General features: G+C 40.7%; 1 protein-coding gene across 2 annotated transcripts in view; it reads left to right on the top strand.

The window, feature by feature from the left end:
• The window catches only part of LOC117266048 (voltage-gated potassium channel subunit beta-2), a 33,252-nt gene that overhangs the window by 10,251 nt on the left and 3,357 nt on the right, over positions 1–19,644 (top strand). For both annotated transcript variants that reach the window (XM_033640995.2, XM_033640986.2), the window contains exons 2-12: positions 14,514–14,557; positions 14,644–14,681; positions 14,973–15,052; positions 15,264–15,308; positions 15,858–15,902; positions 15,993–16,036; positions 18,050–18,136; positions 18,240–18,325; positions 18,420–18,540; positions 18,631–18,725; positions 18,867–18,987. In XM_033640995.2, coding sequence (XP_033496886.1) covers positions 14,514–14,557; positions 14,644–14,681; positions 14,973–15,052; positions 15,264–15,308; positions 15,858–15,902; positions 15,993–16,036; positions 18,050–18,136; positions 18,240–18,325; positions 18,420–18,540; positions 18,631–18,725; positions 18,867–18,987 — 806 coding nt within the window. The remainder of the gene's footprint in view (positions 1–14,513; positions 14,558–14,643; positions 14,682–14,972; positions 15,053–15,263; positions 15,309–15,857; positions 15,903–15,992; positions 16,037–18,049; positions 18,137–18,239; positions 18,326–18,419; positions 18,541–18,630; positions 18,726–18,866; positions 18,988–19,644) is intronic.

Genomic DNA, 19,644 nt, shown 5'->3' with positions numbered 1-19,644 from the left:
CAACTCTCTCTGTTTGAATCTCTCTTTATCTCTTTTCTTTGATCTACGTCTCTTAATTTCTGACTAATTTTCCTTGAAATAGTACAGTAACACTGTTGCAGTGCTCGGCAGCATGCGTGTGTGTGTGTGTGTTTTACAAGATAAGGAAAAAGGTTATGAAAAGGTTGACCAATGTGCAAACAATTAACAACAGTAAGACGGCTGTTGTCAGCGACACTTTGTGACTCTATTTACTGCTACTCATGTCTATAGAGAAGTGTTAATAAATCAATGTTTAAACACTTTTTTGCAATCTTTAATATAGAGTAATATCTAAGAATAATTGGGTTGATCAACAGTCACATCACAAGTTACATTTCAGTAGTCAAAAAGCTGTCTTTGCATCAGCTCATTTCAAAATCTTTGAGTTTCAATTTCATTTTGAAGGGACAGTTTACCTTCAATAAAACAAACACATTTTTCCTCTTACCTGTGGTGCTATTTATCAGTCCAGATTGAGATATCAGCCATAGAGATGTCTGCCCTCTCTTGAATATAGTGGAACCCGATGGTACTTGTCTTGTGGTGCTCAAAGTGCAAAAACAAACAAACAAACAAAAAGCATTTAAAAAACCCGGCAGCAGTGTCTCTTTCCAGAAATCATGACCCGGTTACTCAAGATAATCCACAGACCTTGTTGTGAGCAGTTTCATGTTGGAACTATTTTCTCTCTCCTGAATTACACCTGCCAACTGAATCACAGCCCAGAAGGAGGCATGCATCTACTGCTAGCACACCTAGCACCACTGAGCTAGCTAACGTTACAGCTCAGCCGAGGACGACGCCATTAGTGTTTATATCACACGCTGTCAAGAGCACAAACATCTCGTCCATGAGTAGATGCATGCTTCCTTCTGCACGGCGATACATTTGGTGGGTGTAGTTTGGTAGAAAGAAAATAGTTCCTAAATGAAACTGCTCTGGATTATCTTGAGCAGCTGGGTCATGATTTCTGGAAAGAGACATTGCTGTTGAGTTTATCACACCAAAACAATCTAGACTGATAAATAGCACAACAGGTAAGAGAAACAATGTTTACTTTTGGTTATGGGGTGAACTGTCCCTTTAAAATGAATTCCTCACAGTTATACTGAGCAGAAAACAGCAGTGATGGAGTCTTTTTTTTCGGGACCTGTGGAGGTGAGGTGAGTCTAGAAGTCTCTCAGGCAAAGTTCTGTCACTCAGCAAATTGGCCGTTTCTATGGTAACCGGGCCCTTTCGATTCACCAACAGCAACCTGGTAAGCAGGTCAGGTATATTTCCAGGATAGATTTATCTGCCACTGTTGGACATTTCTCATGGATTTTTGTAATGTAATGGCCGCGGGGCACATAGTGCCAGTTAGAGGCAGCTGGATGCAGCTACCTTGGTGCATGGAGAGGGGGAGCATGTTAAGTAGGGAAGCCATACTAACACATTCAGTACAAATATTGTTAAAGAGCCAAATGTTTAAGAAAATGTTGCTCTGAAGCAACTTTAATGACAGCAGGAGAGGCAGGGAGGAGTTCAGGGATGCCGACATGCTCATCCTGTGGATCTCAGGGAGTCAGACTGAAGTTTAGGCAACATTTTGTCTCTGTGCAGAGAATTTAGCACATAATTTGTCAAAGGAATACTTCAACACTTTGTGAAATACACTTATTGGTTTTCTTGCAGAGAGTGAGATGAGAAGATCGATACCACTCCATGTCTGGACGCTAAATATATAATATGAAGCTATGGCCAGCAGCATGGTAGTTAAGCTCAGTATAACAAGTGGAAACAGGGAGTCTTCAGGAAGTGTCTACGCCTGGCCAAGAAATACTCCAGCACATAACCTGGAAAACCCACTATGTGTTGTTTATACGCTTCAGTGTACTTTAGAAGTGTTGGTAGGCAGATTTTGTCATCTTAAGACACAGACAGGCAAACTGTCTACCTGCTCTAGTCTTTGTCCTAGGCTGTTAATTGGCTCCTGGCTGTAGCTTTATCATTAATGGACATGTAAGAATGGTATCAACCTTCTCACTTAACTCTGTCGAAGTGTTCCTTTAATAGTTTGATGTTAGGTAGACTAGTCAGTCGCCTCTAGTATCTTCTAGTCTTGCTATAAAAGACCATATGAACCCCGTTTCCACCAAACACTTTTGGTATGGTACCTTTGGAACCAACAGTAACCCTTCAGACATGGTACCTAGACCCTGGCGTTTCCACCACAAACAGTACTCTTAAATGTGGGCGGGGTTGTTGTCACTCACTGCTCCGTCCAGAACTCACTGTATTTCCTCCTTTATCAGTCTGCACCTCATGTGTCGTCCACAGAACAACACGTTGACCTTTCAGAACAAAATAGAACAGGCTGCAGTGAGAGTCTCTCTCCATGGGATTTTTAAAAATAGGCAAGCTTGGGAGTTTAGTGTTGCCGGAGCCCACAGGAACGACACTCTGCAACACTTTTTTTATTTTCCGAGTAAGGATTGGGATATATGCCGTTCCAGTTGAAATTAATATATATGTAAACGCTTGAAGATTCACTCATTACTAAAAGTGTATGTCATATAAAAACTAAAGTAATGGCCAGAGTTGTCACATTTAAATTTAAAGTGTGTTGATGGGTTCATGTCCACACCTTATGCATTGAGTAACATTACAAGTTAATGTTACACCTTAAAAGTCGCCAGCTGTCGGCCCAGTGAATTAAGTTATTTTTTTCTCAGACTCCAGCTCCTGCAAGAGGCAGCAAAACATCCTTTCATTTTATAGTTACAGTTTACTAATAAAACTCTCCACAGTATGAACAGTGGTTCATGAGCCTCACAACCAGCCACAACTCAGCCCTGAGCAGAGTGACCGTCCTCTATTGACCAATCAACAGACTGCAGTGTTCACAGCTCCACCTTTTAGTACCAGATCTGTGTGCTAGGTACCCCAACAGAGGGGGGACCAAAAATGGGAATGATATGGAACAGTTCCATCGGTACCATCCACAACTTTATACAGTGGAACGGAAAAAAAGTGTACCGAACTGAACTGAACCGTATTGCAAACCACCATTCCTGTAAGCGAGCTAAGCTTACAAACACAAGTTTAAACAGTAAAATTACATTTCAGTGATTTCTTTTTACAAATTCGAGCACCACTAGTTATTGTCCTCCCCTTTAAAAAAAATGTCAAGGTCCATCAGGTTTAGAACTTTGAATCAAACCTCAAGGTCCCCATCAGCACATGGAGTTTCCTCAGATGCAGATGCCAGCAGACAGCTCTGGAAAAAGTTTGTCAGTGGACCTTGAGTTAAAATTACTTTGTCAAACTGCTATTTTCAATGTAATATCTCTATCACTAAACATTCAGTGGTGCCTCCTGAAAATCTTTCACAGGGGTGGCCAGATGGGGCCACTGAAAATCTTGGGATGGCACACCAAAACCAATAATAAACAAAATATGTACTGGGAACAAGCCCTCTCAAGTTTAAAAACACAACACAAAAGCCTCCATTTATTTTTGTGATTGTGTCAGGGTGGCCATGGCCCCTCTTGGCTGCACCACTGCTTGCTGCCTCTGATGTCTTGTTGAACTCTGATTGCCTGTCCTTGACTACACGTGAAGTCAAATTCTCACAGCAGCAGAGATTAGTGAACTCGATAGTTAAACCAGATAACAAATAGAAATGTCCAGTGAAAGGTGATATACCACAAAGTAGACCACTGTATTGATAATAATACCTGATATTCAGTTGCAGGAGAACAAGGCTTCCACGTATTTGCATTTGTATCAGGATTTGAAGTGTCCTGACATTCAGCCATGCAGAGAGGCACTGTGCTCTAACAGAGTACACTTGAACAGTGAGTTTTGAAAGCCTGAACTCTCAGCAGCTGATGAAGTAATGATCGAGTCGTACTGATGAACAACCCTGTCAAGTTGTACAGATATATTGTGGTCCTTTAGTGCTATGAGACAGTGATCCGGCCCCAGACTTATCATTCACTCAGTTTTGCCCTTTTATGCACACTGAGGACACAATGATTTCACAGTTTCACTTTGATAATTTGATCCCAGACTGTTTAATGTGGTTTTAGAGTCGCCTCATACATAAAACTCTGCAAAGCTGTGGAAAAAATCAGCAAGCAGACCATTCACACTTTCATAAAAACCCTATGGACACCGTAATAAATACCAAACAGTGATAAAATATGGACTTCGCAGAGTGGAGTCGTGATGAATAATAATTAAGTGATAATCAAGTGCTTTGGCCTCATATTGTTATCGTGATTAATAATCATCAAAAACAAATGGTTTGTTAGCAGCGAGGAGAACAAGGCCACATGCTGCAACAACCTTGACCTTCAACTCTCCTCTCACCGGGTTTTTGAGCTCTCGGTTGACTGAGCAGATTTGTGACATCACTTTGAGGTCCTGCAACAAGTTTTAGTCAAAGTCACACTGTGTCTTCACTTGCCTCATTTCAGTCTGGCTCTTCATCAAAACATATCCATATCCAAGATGTTTTTGGCTGCTGAACTGCAAAAAATCTGGCTGCTTATTTCATCTGCCACCTACTGGTATGTATTAACAGGTTGCTGAATGTTATAATTATAAATCATGGAATTGTACAATACATTAGAGTAGACCATTATTTGTACAGCTGCAGGTTTGTACAACTTAAAGGGATTGTAAAACTTGTACATAAAGCTGATAACTTAATCTTTTCAGAATGTGAAGTGACTGCTGGGTCAGTGTTGTTTGATGAGGCTTACATTCGTCAATATTTTCCTGTGGACTGAAGCAGCAATCGGCAGGGGCAGGCGAGCATCGTAATCAGGGCCAGCAAAATGTGCGTCACGTCCTCTGAAAAGGCTGTCTAGTCAAAGTCAAAGTCTGATATTGTCTCCTGGCAAAGACAAAGTCATCATTACGTCAGAGCAGAAACAGCCTGATGAAAAAGAGTCTCCGCAGGTCCTGCAAATCAAAAAGCAATGAAATATATTATCCAAATCTAATATTTTTACATTTTGTAGATGTCATAAAGTTATGAAAGCTCTTTTGAAGCTTAGTTTTTTCTTAATTTTACCCAATATTCCACTGTCCGGAACATATACTGTGAAAATAATTGCAGTGTTTCCACAAAATTTGCTGCTTAATAATGATAATAATACACTTTAATACAATGAACCTTTCCGGAAGACAGTTTGCAGAGTGCTTTACAGGGTAAAAACAAAAAACAACAGAATCATTAAGAGCTAATCATGAAAACAATAAAAACAACAGCAACATCAATAAAAAAATAATAAAAAAGCAATAAAACATAATTAAAATGAAACAAATGGTTAGGAAGATAAGATAGAAGAATCATGGGAAGGTCTTGATGAGAAAGATGTTGCCATCCTAATCCAACACATTCTCACTACAACCTCGTCACATATCGACATTTGGTCATGGACCTTCCGTGTCCAGATACAGGTACTCTGGGTGCATTGGTTGTTGACGTTCTCGGACATTGTGTCAAGTTCTGCCTGTTACATGCTTTGTCTTCTTTCAAAATACACTTCAGTTTTCACAGAAAATATAACGTTTATGTACAGTCTCTTTCAAAATAAATGCACTACATCGGTATAGCACCGCAAATTTAGAATCTTACGGGACGCGAACACCACTCTCTCGGACCCATCCACCAGAACTCCCACCCACCCCGGTCAGACTTTCGCTGCCTTAACTTTCATCCTTGTCCCACCGCGTTTCCCCCCGACACCACCTGGTGCTGATAAATTATAATGGGCCGCGTATCATGCCGATGTTAAAGGGAAATTTCGGGTTATTTCAACCTGTCTCCTATCGTCCTAAATTTGTTTCAAGTGACTAGTGACATAGAAATAATAGTTAGCATGTTAGCCATGTTAGCCATTAGCCTAGATACAGCCGTAGCGTCAGACCTGTTAAAACGTAAGTGAACGGGCATACCTTCAAGTGCAAAGTTAGTCCACTAAACAAGCTTTTTTTCCACAAAGACTGCCTCATATTGTTAGGATAAATGTCAGAGAACATACAGAAAATGACATGTAAACGTGTTGTCTTACCTAACTGGTGTGCTGCCATGTTTGTTTATCCCTCTAGCTCTGCTTTCCAAAGCGCGGCCGAAATATTGCGAGAACAAGCAGCGATCTCATACCGTGCCTGAACAAGCAGCTGGAAGGCAGAACCGGACAGTAGCCTGAAAAGTTCATTCATTTATTTTATGAAAGATTTATAGAATAATGGCTGACTTTTTGCCAGACTTCGACTTTGTGGAGGAGGAATTTGATTTTGCAGAGTTTGATGGCCGCCCTTATTTATTTGAGCCAGAATACACTGATGAAGAGCTTCGTGAAATTGAAGAACGGAGGAGGAGGAGAGAGAGAGGCGCAACAGGTAGAGGATGAGAGAGGAGGAATGGCTGCTGCAAGGCTGCATAGCTCTGGAGATTGGTGGTGTACCTGTGAATGCTGTGCCCCAATGCCCACAGAAGAGGAATGCCTCTGTTGCAAGCAATGGGACCTGTTGCAGCCTTATTTTCAAGGTCTGGATGTGACCGAGGACGAGACACCTCCACCTGGAGTAACGTTAGTATCCAGCTGGGCTTTATCTAGAGCTTGCGAGATATATTTCGGCCGCGCTTTGGAAAGCAGAGCTAAATTGTAAACAAACATGGCACCACACCGGTAAGGTAAGACAACACGTTTACATGTCGTTTTCTGTATGTTCTCTGACATTTATCCTAACGATATGAGGCGGTCTTTGTGGGAAAAAAAAGCTTGTTTAGTGGACTAACTTTGCACTTGAAGTATGCCCGTTCACTTAGGTTTTAACAGGTCTGACGCTATGGCTGTATCTAGGCTAATGGCTAACATGCTAACTATTATTTCTATGTCACTAGTCACTTGAAACAAATTTAGGACGATAGGAGACAGGTTGAAATAAACGGAAATTTCCCTTTAAAGGGTGCCTTTTTCCGTTGGTTTCTGACACAGTAAGTCACTGCCCAAGCACCAGATTTTGACGACTTCCGCGTGAAACCGGGGCTCCCTAATCTCCTGTGGAAGGTTGTTCCAAAGACCTGATGGCAAACGCTCTGTCACCTTTGTGTTTTAGTTTTGATTTAGGAACCACCAGAGCAGCATTTGAGGACCTCAGGGCCCATGACAGCACATTAGGGGGTTAAAATGTCCGAAATACAGCTTAGGGCAAAAGTAAAATTTCAAAATGAACTCTAAAACTAACAGGCAGCCACTACAAAGATAGTAAGACAGGTGTGACGTGTCCTTGTTTTCTTGTACCTGTTAAAAATCCTGGCAGCCGAATTTTGGATTACTTGTACTTGAATCATTGTGGCAAAGTATTTGAGATGTTTCAAATCATGGAAAAACAAGAGAAACTAGCGTGATTCTCAGAAACATCTCAGCGACTGCGTTTAATCATTTTAAATTCACCAAGCTGTCAGGGTCTGTACTTATGAGGCAGCGGACCAAGAAACCTGACACATCATTTCAATATTCAGCTTCATCTCACAACAGACATAAAGCAGGTCATCAGGTAGCAGCACGGTGCAGTGACCTTTTCAAACAACAGATGTTATTAATAAACTCCTTTTGAACACATTGAGATGACTTTAAGTTATCTAGACTAGACATTTTTGTATTTTCGCAGTCACATTTTACCTTCAGTTCTCAAAACAATGGGTGCTACATGTCCAGCCCAAAACTTTGGATAGAAAACACACAAATGTAAAAGGTTCCGAACTTTAACATCAGCTGGTGCAATCTCTCAGCTGTGCCACTTCATTAGGTGCAATTTAAGTTAATGGGAGAGTCACGACCACTAATAAAGTGTTAGCCGCTGATATGCAGCATTAGAGGAGAGTAGCTGAGTGTGTGTGTGTGTGTGTGTGTGTGTGTGTGTGTGTGTGTGTGAGAGAGAGAGTGCCTTTTGTGCTTTTTTTTTTTTCTTCACATTTGCGTCGCTCACAGCATGTGCATTTCATAATTAGGACAGACCTACTTTTCTAACTGTTCTAATAGAACTGAATTAAAAGCATCACGTTATATGGAAAAAGTCCATCGTTCAGCCTATTTCATTAATAATAGCTGAAGCAAGAATTAGAGCACTGTCAGAATTACACTGGGTTCTTGTCCCTCAGAGTTGAGGTGTCGCTTCACACAATATATATTTTCTCACTTAAGATCGTAATCAAATAGTGCAGATAGTTTCATTTGACCAGGCCTCTACATCAGCATCACGGAAGTGAGGGGAAGTTTGTGGTGCTCAAAGCATTCAAAAATACCTTTAAAAGAAACAATCAGCAGCAACAGAAACGACATCCCTGACCTCATATTCTAACGAAGAATTAGTCCCTTTGAAAACTGTTAACGCATCTGTGAATTACACAAGGACACTGATCATAGAAAAAGGATGTTGGTGATGAATTTAAGAAAAGTGCTGTGAGCCGCACAAATAAAAATTCATTAGATTCCACAGCATTGAGGCAGAAGCAGAAATGTCTGCATGGGTGAGAAGCTGTGTTCATTGTAATCTGGGTGAAGTGACCCTTTAAAACCCTGAAACGGTGCATACAGCATTATTAAAAGAGAACAGACAGTCCAGCATCTTCCCACAGTTTGTGCTGAGAAAATGCGTGTTCAAGCACACACACACACACACACACACACGCACGTACGCACACACACACACACACACACACACACACTGATGTAAGTGTTATTAATATCTAGGTGTGCTTCCCTCTGGAGAAGAGCCTGCTCAGCATGTGTGTGGCATTTTATGACAACTGCAGGAGAAAAAAACCTCCATCATTTGCGCCCAACCATCTGTATATAGTGTCTTCCTCCCGTCTCAGGTGAAAACTAACTGTAAATGTCAGCACAGGTTAAAATGCTGACTACACCATGACAGAGCACCTGTGTGCCTCCTTTCTCTCTGCCATTAATAATGAATGGAACAACCAAGTCCCTATAATCACCTTGTTTGGTGCTCATGATTTATGGCGAGAGAAAAAAATAGACAAGTAAACACAGGAAGCCCTACTTATAAAGGCTACAGAGAAGCATCTGTGTTTCTGTGTGCCCTGCTCATGAGTGCATTCATGCATGACCGTATGTAGATCTGTGCCTGTGTTGGGAGTGTAATTCCCATCAAGCGTGAACATTCACGTGAAAGCATCGACTGGCCTCTCTGATGCCGGCACATTATAGATCTCATCAGTTTTCCGCACAACGCCCGCCAAATCCATGTCAAATGAAATATAGGCCGAGCGTCTGCGCACATGCATGTGTGTGAGAGAGTGGGAGAGACTGTCATGAGGGAGATAGTGAGAGGAAAGAGAGAGCATGTGTCTCTCCAGACTCACTGATAGTAATTTAGCAGACTGCAGCACTGCAGAGAGCGGTGGAGTTGAGAGCGGGGAGGGGGCGGCCAGTTGTCACACGGAGAAACAATGACATCCTCCACTGCCCAGAAACAAAAAAAATGGTGTTTTATGAGGCACAGCAATCATGAAATTCCCCCACTAATGCACACTGGTTTCTCTTGTTGTCTGCTTTGTGCACTTGTTTTCTTTAAAAAGCATACTGAATGTGAACATAAGCATGCATTTGTGTAACAGTTGTGAATGCTACCGGATGCTTGACATTCTCACAATGCTGACTCATGTTTAGTTGTTGCATTTTTTTATTTGTCACACATTAAATGTGTAATATAACACGTAGCATTCTGTTTTACATCATGGTACTCTTGTGTGACTGAGGTGGTAAACACAGTCAGATATAGGCTCTACTAAAGGAGCTCTATATGATATTTATTAATACAGCAGCAAACAGCTATTTGTTATATAGAGATATAGAGTAATGGTGTCCTGAGCAGAGAATGAAGTCGCTGTGTGTGTGTGTGTGTGTGTGTGTGTGTGTGTTGTTATCCGAGCTTCTCTGTAGATGGTCTGGCTGTGCGTGCATGTTCATGCAGGTGAGTCCCAGTGTAGGTGTCCCACTGGCTAGCTAATCACCACCACTCTGCAATGCACTCCTACAGTGATTACCGCTGATATCAGGACGGTGTTGTCGTGTAAGCATAGCAGTCACCCTCCGGTCAGTTTGAAATATCACTGGCTCCAAACTGAGGCTGCACTTTTAGCAGTGATACGCCGTCGGACGCCGTCAGTTTGAAATGCCACTGGTAACAACATAATAAAACAGCTGGAGAGCTCCTGTAGGACAGGCGGGAGGGGAGATGGATGGTCCCAACAAACTCTGGACTTTCACCCAGACCCCTGCTGTTTGCTTCCCATGTTAATGTTGAGTCAACACATTCTCACTCCGACCTCGTCACATATTGACGTTTGGTCATCGACTTTCCACGTCCAGATATGACGTGCAAGGTACCCTGTGTACATTGGTTGTTGATGTTCTGGGACGCTGTGTCAAGTTATGCCTGTTACATGCATTGTCGTCTTTCAAAATACACTTCTTTTTTCACAGGAAATTTAGTATTTACATACAGTCTTTTTCAAAATAAAAGCACTACATCAGCACAACACTGCGATTTGACGCTTTCTTTCCTCTAACAACTAACACTCGTGGTTGGGTTTAGGCAACAAAACACGTGGTTAGGTTTAGGACAAAAGAACAGGGTCTGGCTTTATAATCTTGCAGGATGCAAGCACCTCTCTCCCGGGTGAAAGTGTGTTTGTTGGACCCATCCATCACCCCACCCAGCCACCCTAGTCGGACTTTCGCCACCTTAACTTTTTTAGATGTGAAAGTCCACCGACCAAGCGGCAATATTTGACGAGCTGGGATGAGAACGTGTTGTACAAGTTGTGCTACCAGTGTAAGATTAGCCCTGTGCTAAATGAAAGCTTTTCATACACATTGCTAGAGGCATGAAAACTGCTTTTTTGGGAAGTTCAATTGAAAGTGAAGGTAATATACTGAAATAAACCCACAAAACATCAGGTCTGCTGAATATAATTATTTTAGAAATATATAAATATACTGTATACAATATTCATCTTTAAAAATGCAGATACAGCTTGAAGCATAAAAATGTTATTTATTCTCTCTGTGCAGATACAGTATTGTTTTTGCAGGTGATTTTTTTTTTTTTTTAAGAATTTCAAGCCTCTCCTTTTTGTTTTGAAGCTGCAGGGAAGCTGTTTTAACTAGCAGGGAATATTTTGGGGTGCTGTTATTGGTCCAACCTTGTCAAATATTGTTAGATAAAACATTTCCTTGAACTCCCCACTGACTGAAGCTGAGGCAAAAAGCCACAATTTGATGGATGTCACAAAAAATACCAGTAAAAGAGTAAAAAAAAGAAAAAAAAAAGAAAAAATTAAAATATTTGATTTGGAAAAAGTCTCTGAAGTGTGTTGTGTCCCATGTGCCTCATTTATATTTACTCCCAGTGTTCAAAGTGACTGTCAGCGTGCGGGAACAGGCAGAGCTGTCATTGGTTGACAGACGAGAGCCAGATTACCATACAAGGAATCATCAACATCAGACCCCACTAACAGTTTTTTTCTCTCCATGTAACATCGCCGACCTTCCACCTGTGTGCTATTTTGACAGAGTTTAAAGGAATGACACAAACAATATGTGTTTCACACCCACACGCAGCGCACGCATGAACAGACGCTCCCCCACACAGAATACGCGCACACAGTGGGACACAAATGCTTACATATGCAAGAATCTAAAAATAGCTTGAGGTCAGGCATTAAAAATAGACCAGAGAAAATAAAAGCAGGACTCGTTCGACTGAGTCTAAACGCTCTGACAGTCTGTCTTTCTGCATTTGGCTATTTGTGGCGGACGCGGGCAGGCAGACAGGCAGAGAGGGGAAAGGCGCTGGAGATGAAAAGACGGCGAGCAGTGAGTTGCACTGCAGTTCTGCTGCCTCTCCAGCTGGCTCCCCGGCTAATTAGAATGGGGGAGAGCACGCGTGGAGGAGGAGTGCAAGCATGAAGCCCACATCATTCTCAGCTGTACATGCTCCTGTGGTCAGAAATGCAGCTTCTCTGCTTCTCCCTGCTCGCCCTTCAAAATTCAGCTGTCTGGATAATCAGATGTGGCACATTGGGTGATGGACTCCTCTTAAGCTTATGGAACATTTTGGGGCATTTACCAGCACAGACCAGAGAGGCTTCAGCCTGGACTGTATCTGAGCTCCGTTCCCTCAAGCTGTTTCACTGACCTAGTGTAATACACTGAAGTGTGTAACATACGAAGGATAAAAGGTCAATTATTCAGAAATAATTAGATACAGGCAGTCATTTAACCACAGGCAAGAAAGACTTTCACTCAGCAGCAGCGGTGAAGGAAGTATTCACATCCAGGAACTCTGTGGGATTAAGCTATTTTACCATTCAGTGTTTTTAGGCACTATACTTCAGTTTTATGCGCAAATGGTTTGAGTTACATCCTTTTTACTTTATTATAATCCATTTAATCTTTTTGTGTTTGTATGTTCGTGATCCATGTAAGATTACATTTTTTCTTTATTTTCAGCATTTTTAGTTTTGTGTGTACTTCTAAAAGTACACAGTGGGAGACCATGGAAGAATTACTGAACAGGTCTACTGGGCACAGGCCCGAGGGCCAAAAGTAACCTTGGCCTTCACCTGCAAACTGTCACTTAAAGTAACACTTACCAACCAGGAAGATACACAAAAAAAGATGCAAAGGAAAAGCAAAGAGGCACAAAATGACTACAAAGAGATACAAAATAACCAAAAAGACACTAAGTGACCCTGAAGACACATAAAATAAATACAAAGAGGTATAAAATATCCAAAAAAGACACAAAGCTACCTACAAAAACACACATTAGCTCAAAGAGAATCAAAGCTACATGGACACACACAATGACCATAAAAGAGGCCAAACAGGAAAAAAAACAACAAAACAACAAAAAAGATGCAAAATGACCATAAAAAGACATACAATTACATCAGAGAGACTCAAAATAACTATATATATAGGGACAAAACAACCAAAAGTAAACACAAATTGACTTCAAAGAGACAAAACGACCAAAAAATACACAAAACTACTTAAAAATAAACCAAATTACCTGAAAGAGGCACAAAACAACTATAAAGAGAAACAAAATAAGTACAGAAAAGGGGCAAAAGAACCATAAAGAGACACAAAACAACCAAAAGACACAAGATTACCTAAGAAACTCACAAAATAACTACAAAAAGGGGCAAAACAACCAACCACGATAAAAACTACAAAAACGGCCAAAAAAATAACTACAAAAAGGTGTGAAATAACAAAAAAGACACAAGACTACCTAAAAAACCCCCACAAAATTAGCTCAAAGAGAATTAAGACTACAAAGACACACAAAATAATTACAAAGGGGCAAAACAGTAACAGATAGGCACAAAATTATGTCAGAGAGACTCAAACTAACTATATAGAGGAGCAATGCAACCAAAAGGACCCACAAATTGACTTCAAACAGACAAAACAACCAAAAAAAAAACTACTACTACTGCTACCTAAAAAAGTACAATTACTACAACACAAAAAGGTGTAAAATAACCAAAAAAGACAAAAATCTACTAATAAATCCCCAAATTACCTTAAAGAGACACAAAATAACTACAAAAATGGTTCAAAATAACCATGAAGAGACACAAAACATCCAAAAGATACAAAACTACCCAAAGAAACTCACAAAATTACCTCAAAGAGACAAAATAAAACACAAAATAACTACTGTGACTATAATTAGATACAAAAATGACCAAAACAGACACAACATGACTGCAACAAAAAAGAAACAAAAACCACCACCAAGTCTTTGTGTGTGTTTCCAGTCCTGTGTAGGAGAGGTGGTGGGGCCTTTTTCATGTCTGTGCCCAGGGGCCTGTTGTCTCATTATCTGCCCATGTGCAGGACAAAAGCAGTTTACATGAGTCACGGTACCACGATGTTAAAAAGCTCTGAAATACTTTGACACGACTGTATCAAAGTAGGATCAGCAAAATGTTCTCAAGCATCAAAAATAAAATGCAAAACTCATAGTATTGTGTTATTAGCCTATTGTCACTGCTGCATTAACTGTTGGAGCTGGTAAAGATGGAGATGGTTTGAACTCCTTCATAAACCGTTGGGTAGTTTAGTCTCCAGTGCAACTGTGTTTCAGTTGCATTTATTAAACTTTGACATGGCGGGGAACAGCAGCATGTAAACACAGCTGTATACATCATATTTTAAAATATTAATTTGCACAGTAACCACAACTGCCATGTAAATGTTATGAAGTAAAGAGAGTACAAGTAGCTCAGAACTACGGGTGCAGCACTTGTCACTCACACACATCAGTGTACTGTATGATGGGATCTCACCAGTGATTGTTTCTGCAAATGTACCCACACGTCATACCGTCTCTTTCCATCCTTTCACACATGTTTTTTTTTCTTTTCTGTCTTTTTTCCACAGGAACCTGGGGAAATCAGGCCTACGTGTTTCCTGCCTCGGCTTAGGTGAGTTGGTTTGAATGCAGGAAAATATTCATCTCACTTTCAACCCGTGAAACAAAACCAACGTCTGTGTGTCTCCTCCCGTTCAGGCACCTGGGTGACATTTGGATCACAGATCTCTGATGAGGTGAGAGCTCCGTCGTCACTCTGTTTGTGCGAGGAGTCGATTCCCGACACCTTCACTCATATTGCTTTTGTGGAAAAACACTGCGAAGGCAGATCTCAGTGTTTTCAATTACAGAAATGTTTGAAAATCCCACAGACCTGATACCTAGAAAGTAAAGTAGCTTGGTGAGATATTAGATATTATCCCTACTGTATTATCCTCACTGCATCGTGCCCTTCACGGGCGACCTCTGTGTAATTGGAATTTGTCCACCGTCCCCCTCTCTCAGTCTCAATTTTTGTGTTCCTCCAGATGGCAGAAAACTTGATGGCCATAGCTTATGAGAACGGAGTGAACCTGTTTGACACAGCAGAGGTGTACGCCTCTGGAAGGTCAGGCTTCACATCTTCCTCCGAGCATCGATTAAAACTTATGCTTTTCTTCTTCTTTTTTTGCAACTTATTTGATTTTCAAATGAACAACATAAAATATGGTGTTCAGATTTTTATAACATATGACATGTTCGCAGAATCCATGATTTAATATGGTTATGAGGTGATCTGAAGTTCAGCCCATCACAATAAATGACGTGTTTCTCCACAGGGCGGAAATCACTCTAGGGAACATCATCAAGAAGAAAGGATGGAGGTGACATTACTCATTTGTCCAGTCTGACTCACATGCATGTGAAAAGCTCTCTGTGACATTATGAATTCTTGAAAGTTTAATAATCCCTTATAATCCCCCATGCTTTTCTGAAACGCACCGCTTGTCCACATGTTTTTGTTACTTTTGGATCAAGTGCACCATTAAATTATCTCAAGGGAAATTCATACTTTTCAGACAAATGAGGAGCTTTAGCCTCAGAAAGGCTATAAAAGGATTAAAATGTTAGTATGTGAGAACACACACTGGTGGCTGACTCGCCCGGCTGCCAAACCTGTGTGGGAAATTCTTGAGGTATTTTTAATCTGGAGAAAAATGTATGGATAAATACAAGTCAGACTTTGAATTAAGATTATGTAATCCATCATGCTCAGATTAAACTATAGATATTTAAGGAAATAAAATACAAGTCGACATTGATTTATTGTGTACTAATGATTGCAGGCACACACAACGAAAACCTATGCCTGCTATTTTCCCACACATGTTAGAAATCAAACTGTCCTTCTAACCCTCTTGTGTCCTTGCCAGGCGTTCAAGTTTTGTCATCACAACGAAAATCTACTGGGGAGGCCAGTAAGTATATCTTTTATAGATATTTTTTTTCGACTGCAATCCTCGTTTTCATTTATCCTTTCAATAACTTGTGTTTTCATCACTCTACAGAGCGGAGACAGAGCGAGGACTCTCCAGAAAGCACATTATTGAAGGTAGAGTAAGAAAAACTTGCTGTAAAGTACCTGCAATTGAGTTATAAAGAATCATAACCAAGTACAAGAAGGTTCAGGGTTAGTGCCAGCTCCCAAAGCTTGAGTTTATTAAAAAAAGAAAGTCAGAAAACCAGGAAATTGGTAAATTCAGAGTTCTAGATTATTGCCAATTTTCTTTGTACCGGCTGAACATACGTTTAAAGATTAATTAAAGTTCAAATGTCTGTTTTATTAGATTGTTTTGTGCTTTCACTGTATATAATGTTTCCCAGAGTGTATTAGTGCTACCCTTAAACAGACCCTGAGCTGCAATGAATCACTTGCTGACCTTTTAATCTTTGACTGTGTGCATTGTTTATCTCGCTAAGCTAAAGCCACTCCATGTCACGTGTCACAGTGAATACATCAACACGCCTTCAATCCAATAAATTACAGCTGTGGAAAATAAGAATATTACTGATGGTTGCAAAGATGTGTTGTGGACTATTTGTTAGTAGGTGAAGTGCAATGCTGAAGTGCAATCAGATGAGGCGGGATGTTTACAGGGGGTCAGACGAGGGAACGTAGAGATTAAGTGCTCCAGCGCAAATAACATCCCAGGATCATCAGGATTGTTGTTCCAGCCACTTAATCAGCTCCTCCCTCCTCAGAATAATCCTAAAGAAAGCTACGTCTTATATATGTATGTATGTTTTGTAAGCAGTGTGTGGCCTTGGGGTGAGCATTTACCAGGGAGTTGAATGGGCTGTTTGACCGTCATTGTCACGAGAGGCTTTTGATTTGAAGTCATTATGTAATGAGTGAACAAGGACAGTGCTTATATTTGGACTTCATATTTCACTTCATTCGTGACTTTAATCTCTACATGGAATTCCTAGCATGCCCAAGGTTGGAAAGTTGGCACGCCGGAGACACTGACGCAAAACATTTGAGGAGAAAATCTGGCATCAAATTTCCAAAGCAAACCAAATGAAAGAGTTGAACAGTGTAATTAATCAGCTACTGCTTGGGAATCTGTACGGTCGACATGTTGCGTAGATGCTCTTTCCCGCTTTGCATTCTTACCATGCTGACTTGGTTTCAGGAATGTGGCTTTGTAGATGGCAATTCCAGTCTGCTGGTCCACTGCTATGGTCAAGGTTCAGCAGGGTTGTCCCGACGTTCCCAGGGTCGTATGTTCCCATGGTCCTGCAGTCTTGTGCTGAGATTTGAGAATGTGTGTCTCTTGATATAAACCAACATAGTAAGAGACTGGTAGGGGCTATCTTCACAGTTCAAAATGCAAAAAAACAAAGGGAGATGGAAGTTTTGAATGCAGTTTGAGTAGAGCTGGGGAACATAGATATGCTCACATCTCAGCAACTATTGGATTGATTTCCATGAAGTTTTGTACAGAGTTTTGATTCCTAGATGACGAATCCTAATGACTTTGGTGGTCAAATGACTTTTCCTTTAGTGAATTGCCATTAAATTTGGTACAAACATTCATGTTCCCCGTAGGATGACCTGAATTCACTGATGTGTATAGACCGATGCCGGCACAATGAACATTTTCCTGTTCTAATGTGTCATTTATTTACATGTGTCAGGTGACTCATTGATCTTGAAATAGACAAGATGCCCTTTTTCCGTAGAAAGACAAATATACAGTTTAAATCTGAAACAGTATATGGATTGTATGGAACAAAAAAAAAAATCACTGGGAACAAACCTAAAACATCTTTAAAAACATCAAACAGAGGCCTCAAATTGTTTTCCATTATTGTCATAAAGGGGGGGGGGCAGCAATTGTATCAGGATGGCCATGCCCCCCTCCTGGCAACAATAACTATGTTATTTTATGTAAACACTGTATATACTAGACATAAACATCTTCATAGTGAGCATGTTAGCATGCTAATGTTAGCATTTAGCTCTCACATTGTGTGCAGCCTCCTGGTGTTGTTGCTGTTGACTCTTGGTCTTTTATGACAGCGATGACGAGGTCTAATCACTGACCTTTCTTTATGACAGGTTTAAGAGGATCCTTATCAAGACTCCAGCTAGATTATGTGGACATCGTTTTTGCCAACAGAAACGATGTTAACAGCCCGATGGAAGGTCAGCTATGTTGTGAAATGATTATTCTTGCTTGCTGCAATCAATTGCCTTAAAGTGATCAAAAGATTTATTTTAATATGATGCTTTATATTGTGACTTGCAGAGATTGTACGGGCCATGACGTTTGTAATAAACCAGGGCATGGCCATGTACTGGGGAACATCACGCTGGAGTGCCATGGAAATCATGGTGAAAGCTCACTCTTTATACATTAACACTGTCACATTATGGCACCAATGCTGATCGGTAACCACACATTTTGTTTCTGTCTGTTTGGCACCAGGAGGCGTACTCAGTGGCACGCCAGTTCAACCTGATCCCGCCTGTGTGTGAGCAGGCAGAGTATCACTATTTCCAGAGGGATAAAGTGGAGGTGCAGCTTCCTGAGCTCTACCACAAGATCGGTCAGACACCAACAGTCTCACAGCTCTATTTATCTTTACTGAAGGTTCATTCTGTTTCATTCAAATGACCACCTCTATTCCATTTTTCAGGCGTTGGAGCAATGACCTGGTCTCCACTTGCTTGTGGATTAATCACAGGGAAGTACAGTGATGGTGTACCAGAGTGCTCCAGAGCAGCAATGAAGGTCAGTCTGATTTGAGTGGCCCTCCTTTGGGATTTTTCTCGCTGGGAATCAGCCTCAGTGTAATTCTCTCTGATCAGTGGGGTATTGCAGTGTGAAATCAGCACTGTATCAATGCTTTTCTCCATTTTGCTCCTCGTGAAGGGATACCAGTGGCTAAAAGAGCGAGTGAACAGCGAGGAGGGCCGCAGGCAGCTCGCTAAAATCAAGGAGCTCCATCTACTGGCAGACAGACTGGGCTGCACTGCTGCACAGTTAGCCATAGGTATGACCCAGGCAAATATCATGACTGCACAGTGTAGACATACAGAGACTTGATTTTACAGTTGTGTCAGTGGAGTGAAAACTGAACTGTTTTAGATTAACTTTTTTTTCAAATCTTAAATGTTTTTGAGGCATAAAACTATTGATTCAAAGTGTTTGTTCACTTAATCCACACATAAAAGTTCTTTGATTGATTGTGCAAAGAGAAAGTTAGGCCACAGATTTAGTGCTTCACATAAATGTTCCCTGTATTTGCAACCACTTTACCACTGATAGATCACCTTATGAGTCAATAACATGACTTTTCTATCTATCTTTATGATTAATCAGTAGTGTTTATTTTTTGTTTAGAAAGCATTTTTTTCACTATGTATCCTGCCTGTCTACTATAAAATGTACTGCTTTGGTTAGTAGACCAAAGTGTATTTGGTCATCTGATTATAGGCCAAAATCCCTACTCAAATATTTTTGGTAGACACGTGTTTAATTTGGCCATTTGACACTGTTAAATTTCTGATTGCTGCTAAATAATTCAGATTCATATATGTCCCCTTTTCTTTGGGTATCACTGATATCGCTCAGTATTTAAAGCTTCAGTTGGTAACTTCAATGAACTTTGGGTCATATTTTCTAAAACTGTCTCTGAAAGAAGTACATG

This window comes from Epinephelus lanceolatus, chromosome 11 (genome assembly GCF_041903045.1).
Source record: "Epinephelus lanceolatus isolate andai-2023 chromosome 11, ASM4190304v1, whole genome shotgun sequence".
NCBI lineage: Eukaryota > Metazoa > Chordata > Actinopteri > Perciformes > Serranidae > Epinephelus > Epinephelus lanceolatus.
This window is presented reverse-complemented; position numbering and strand designations above follow the sequence as displayed.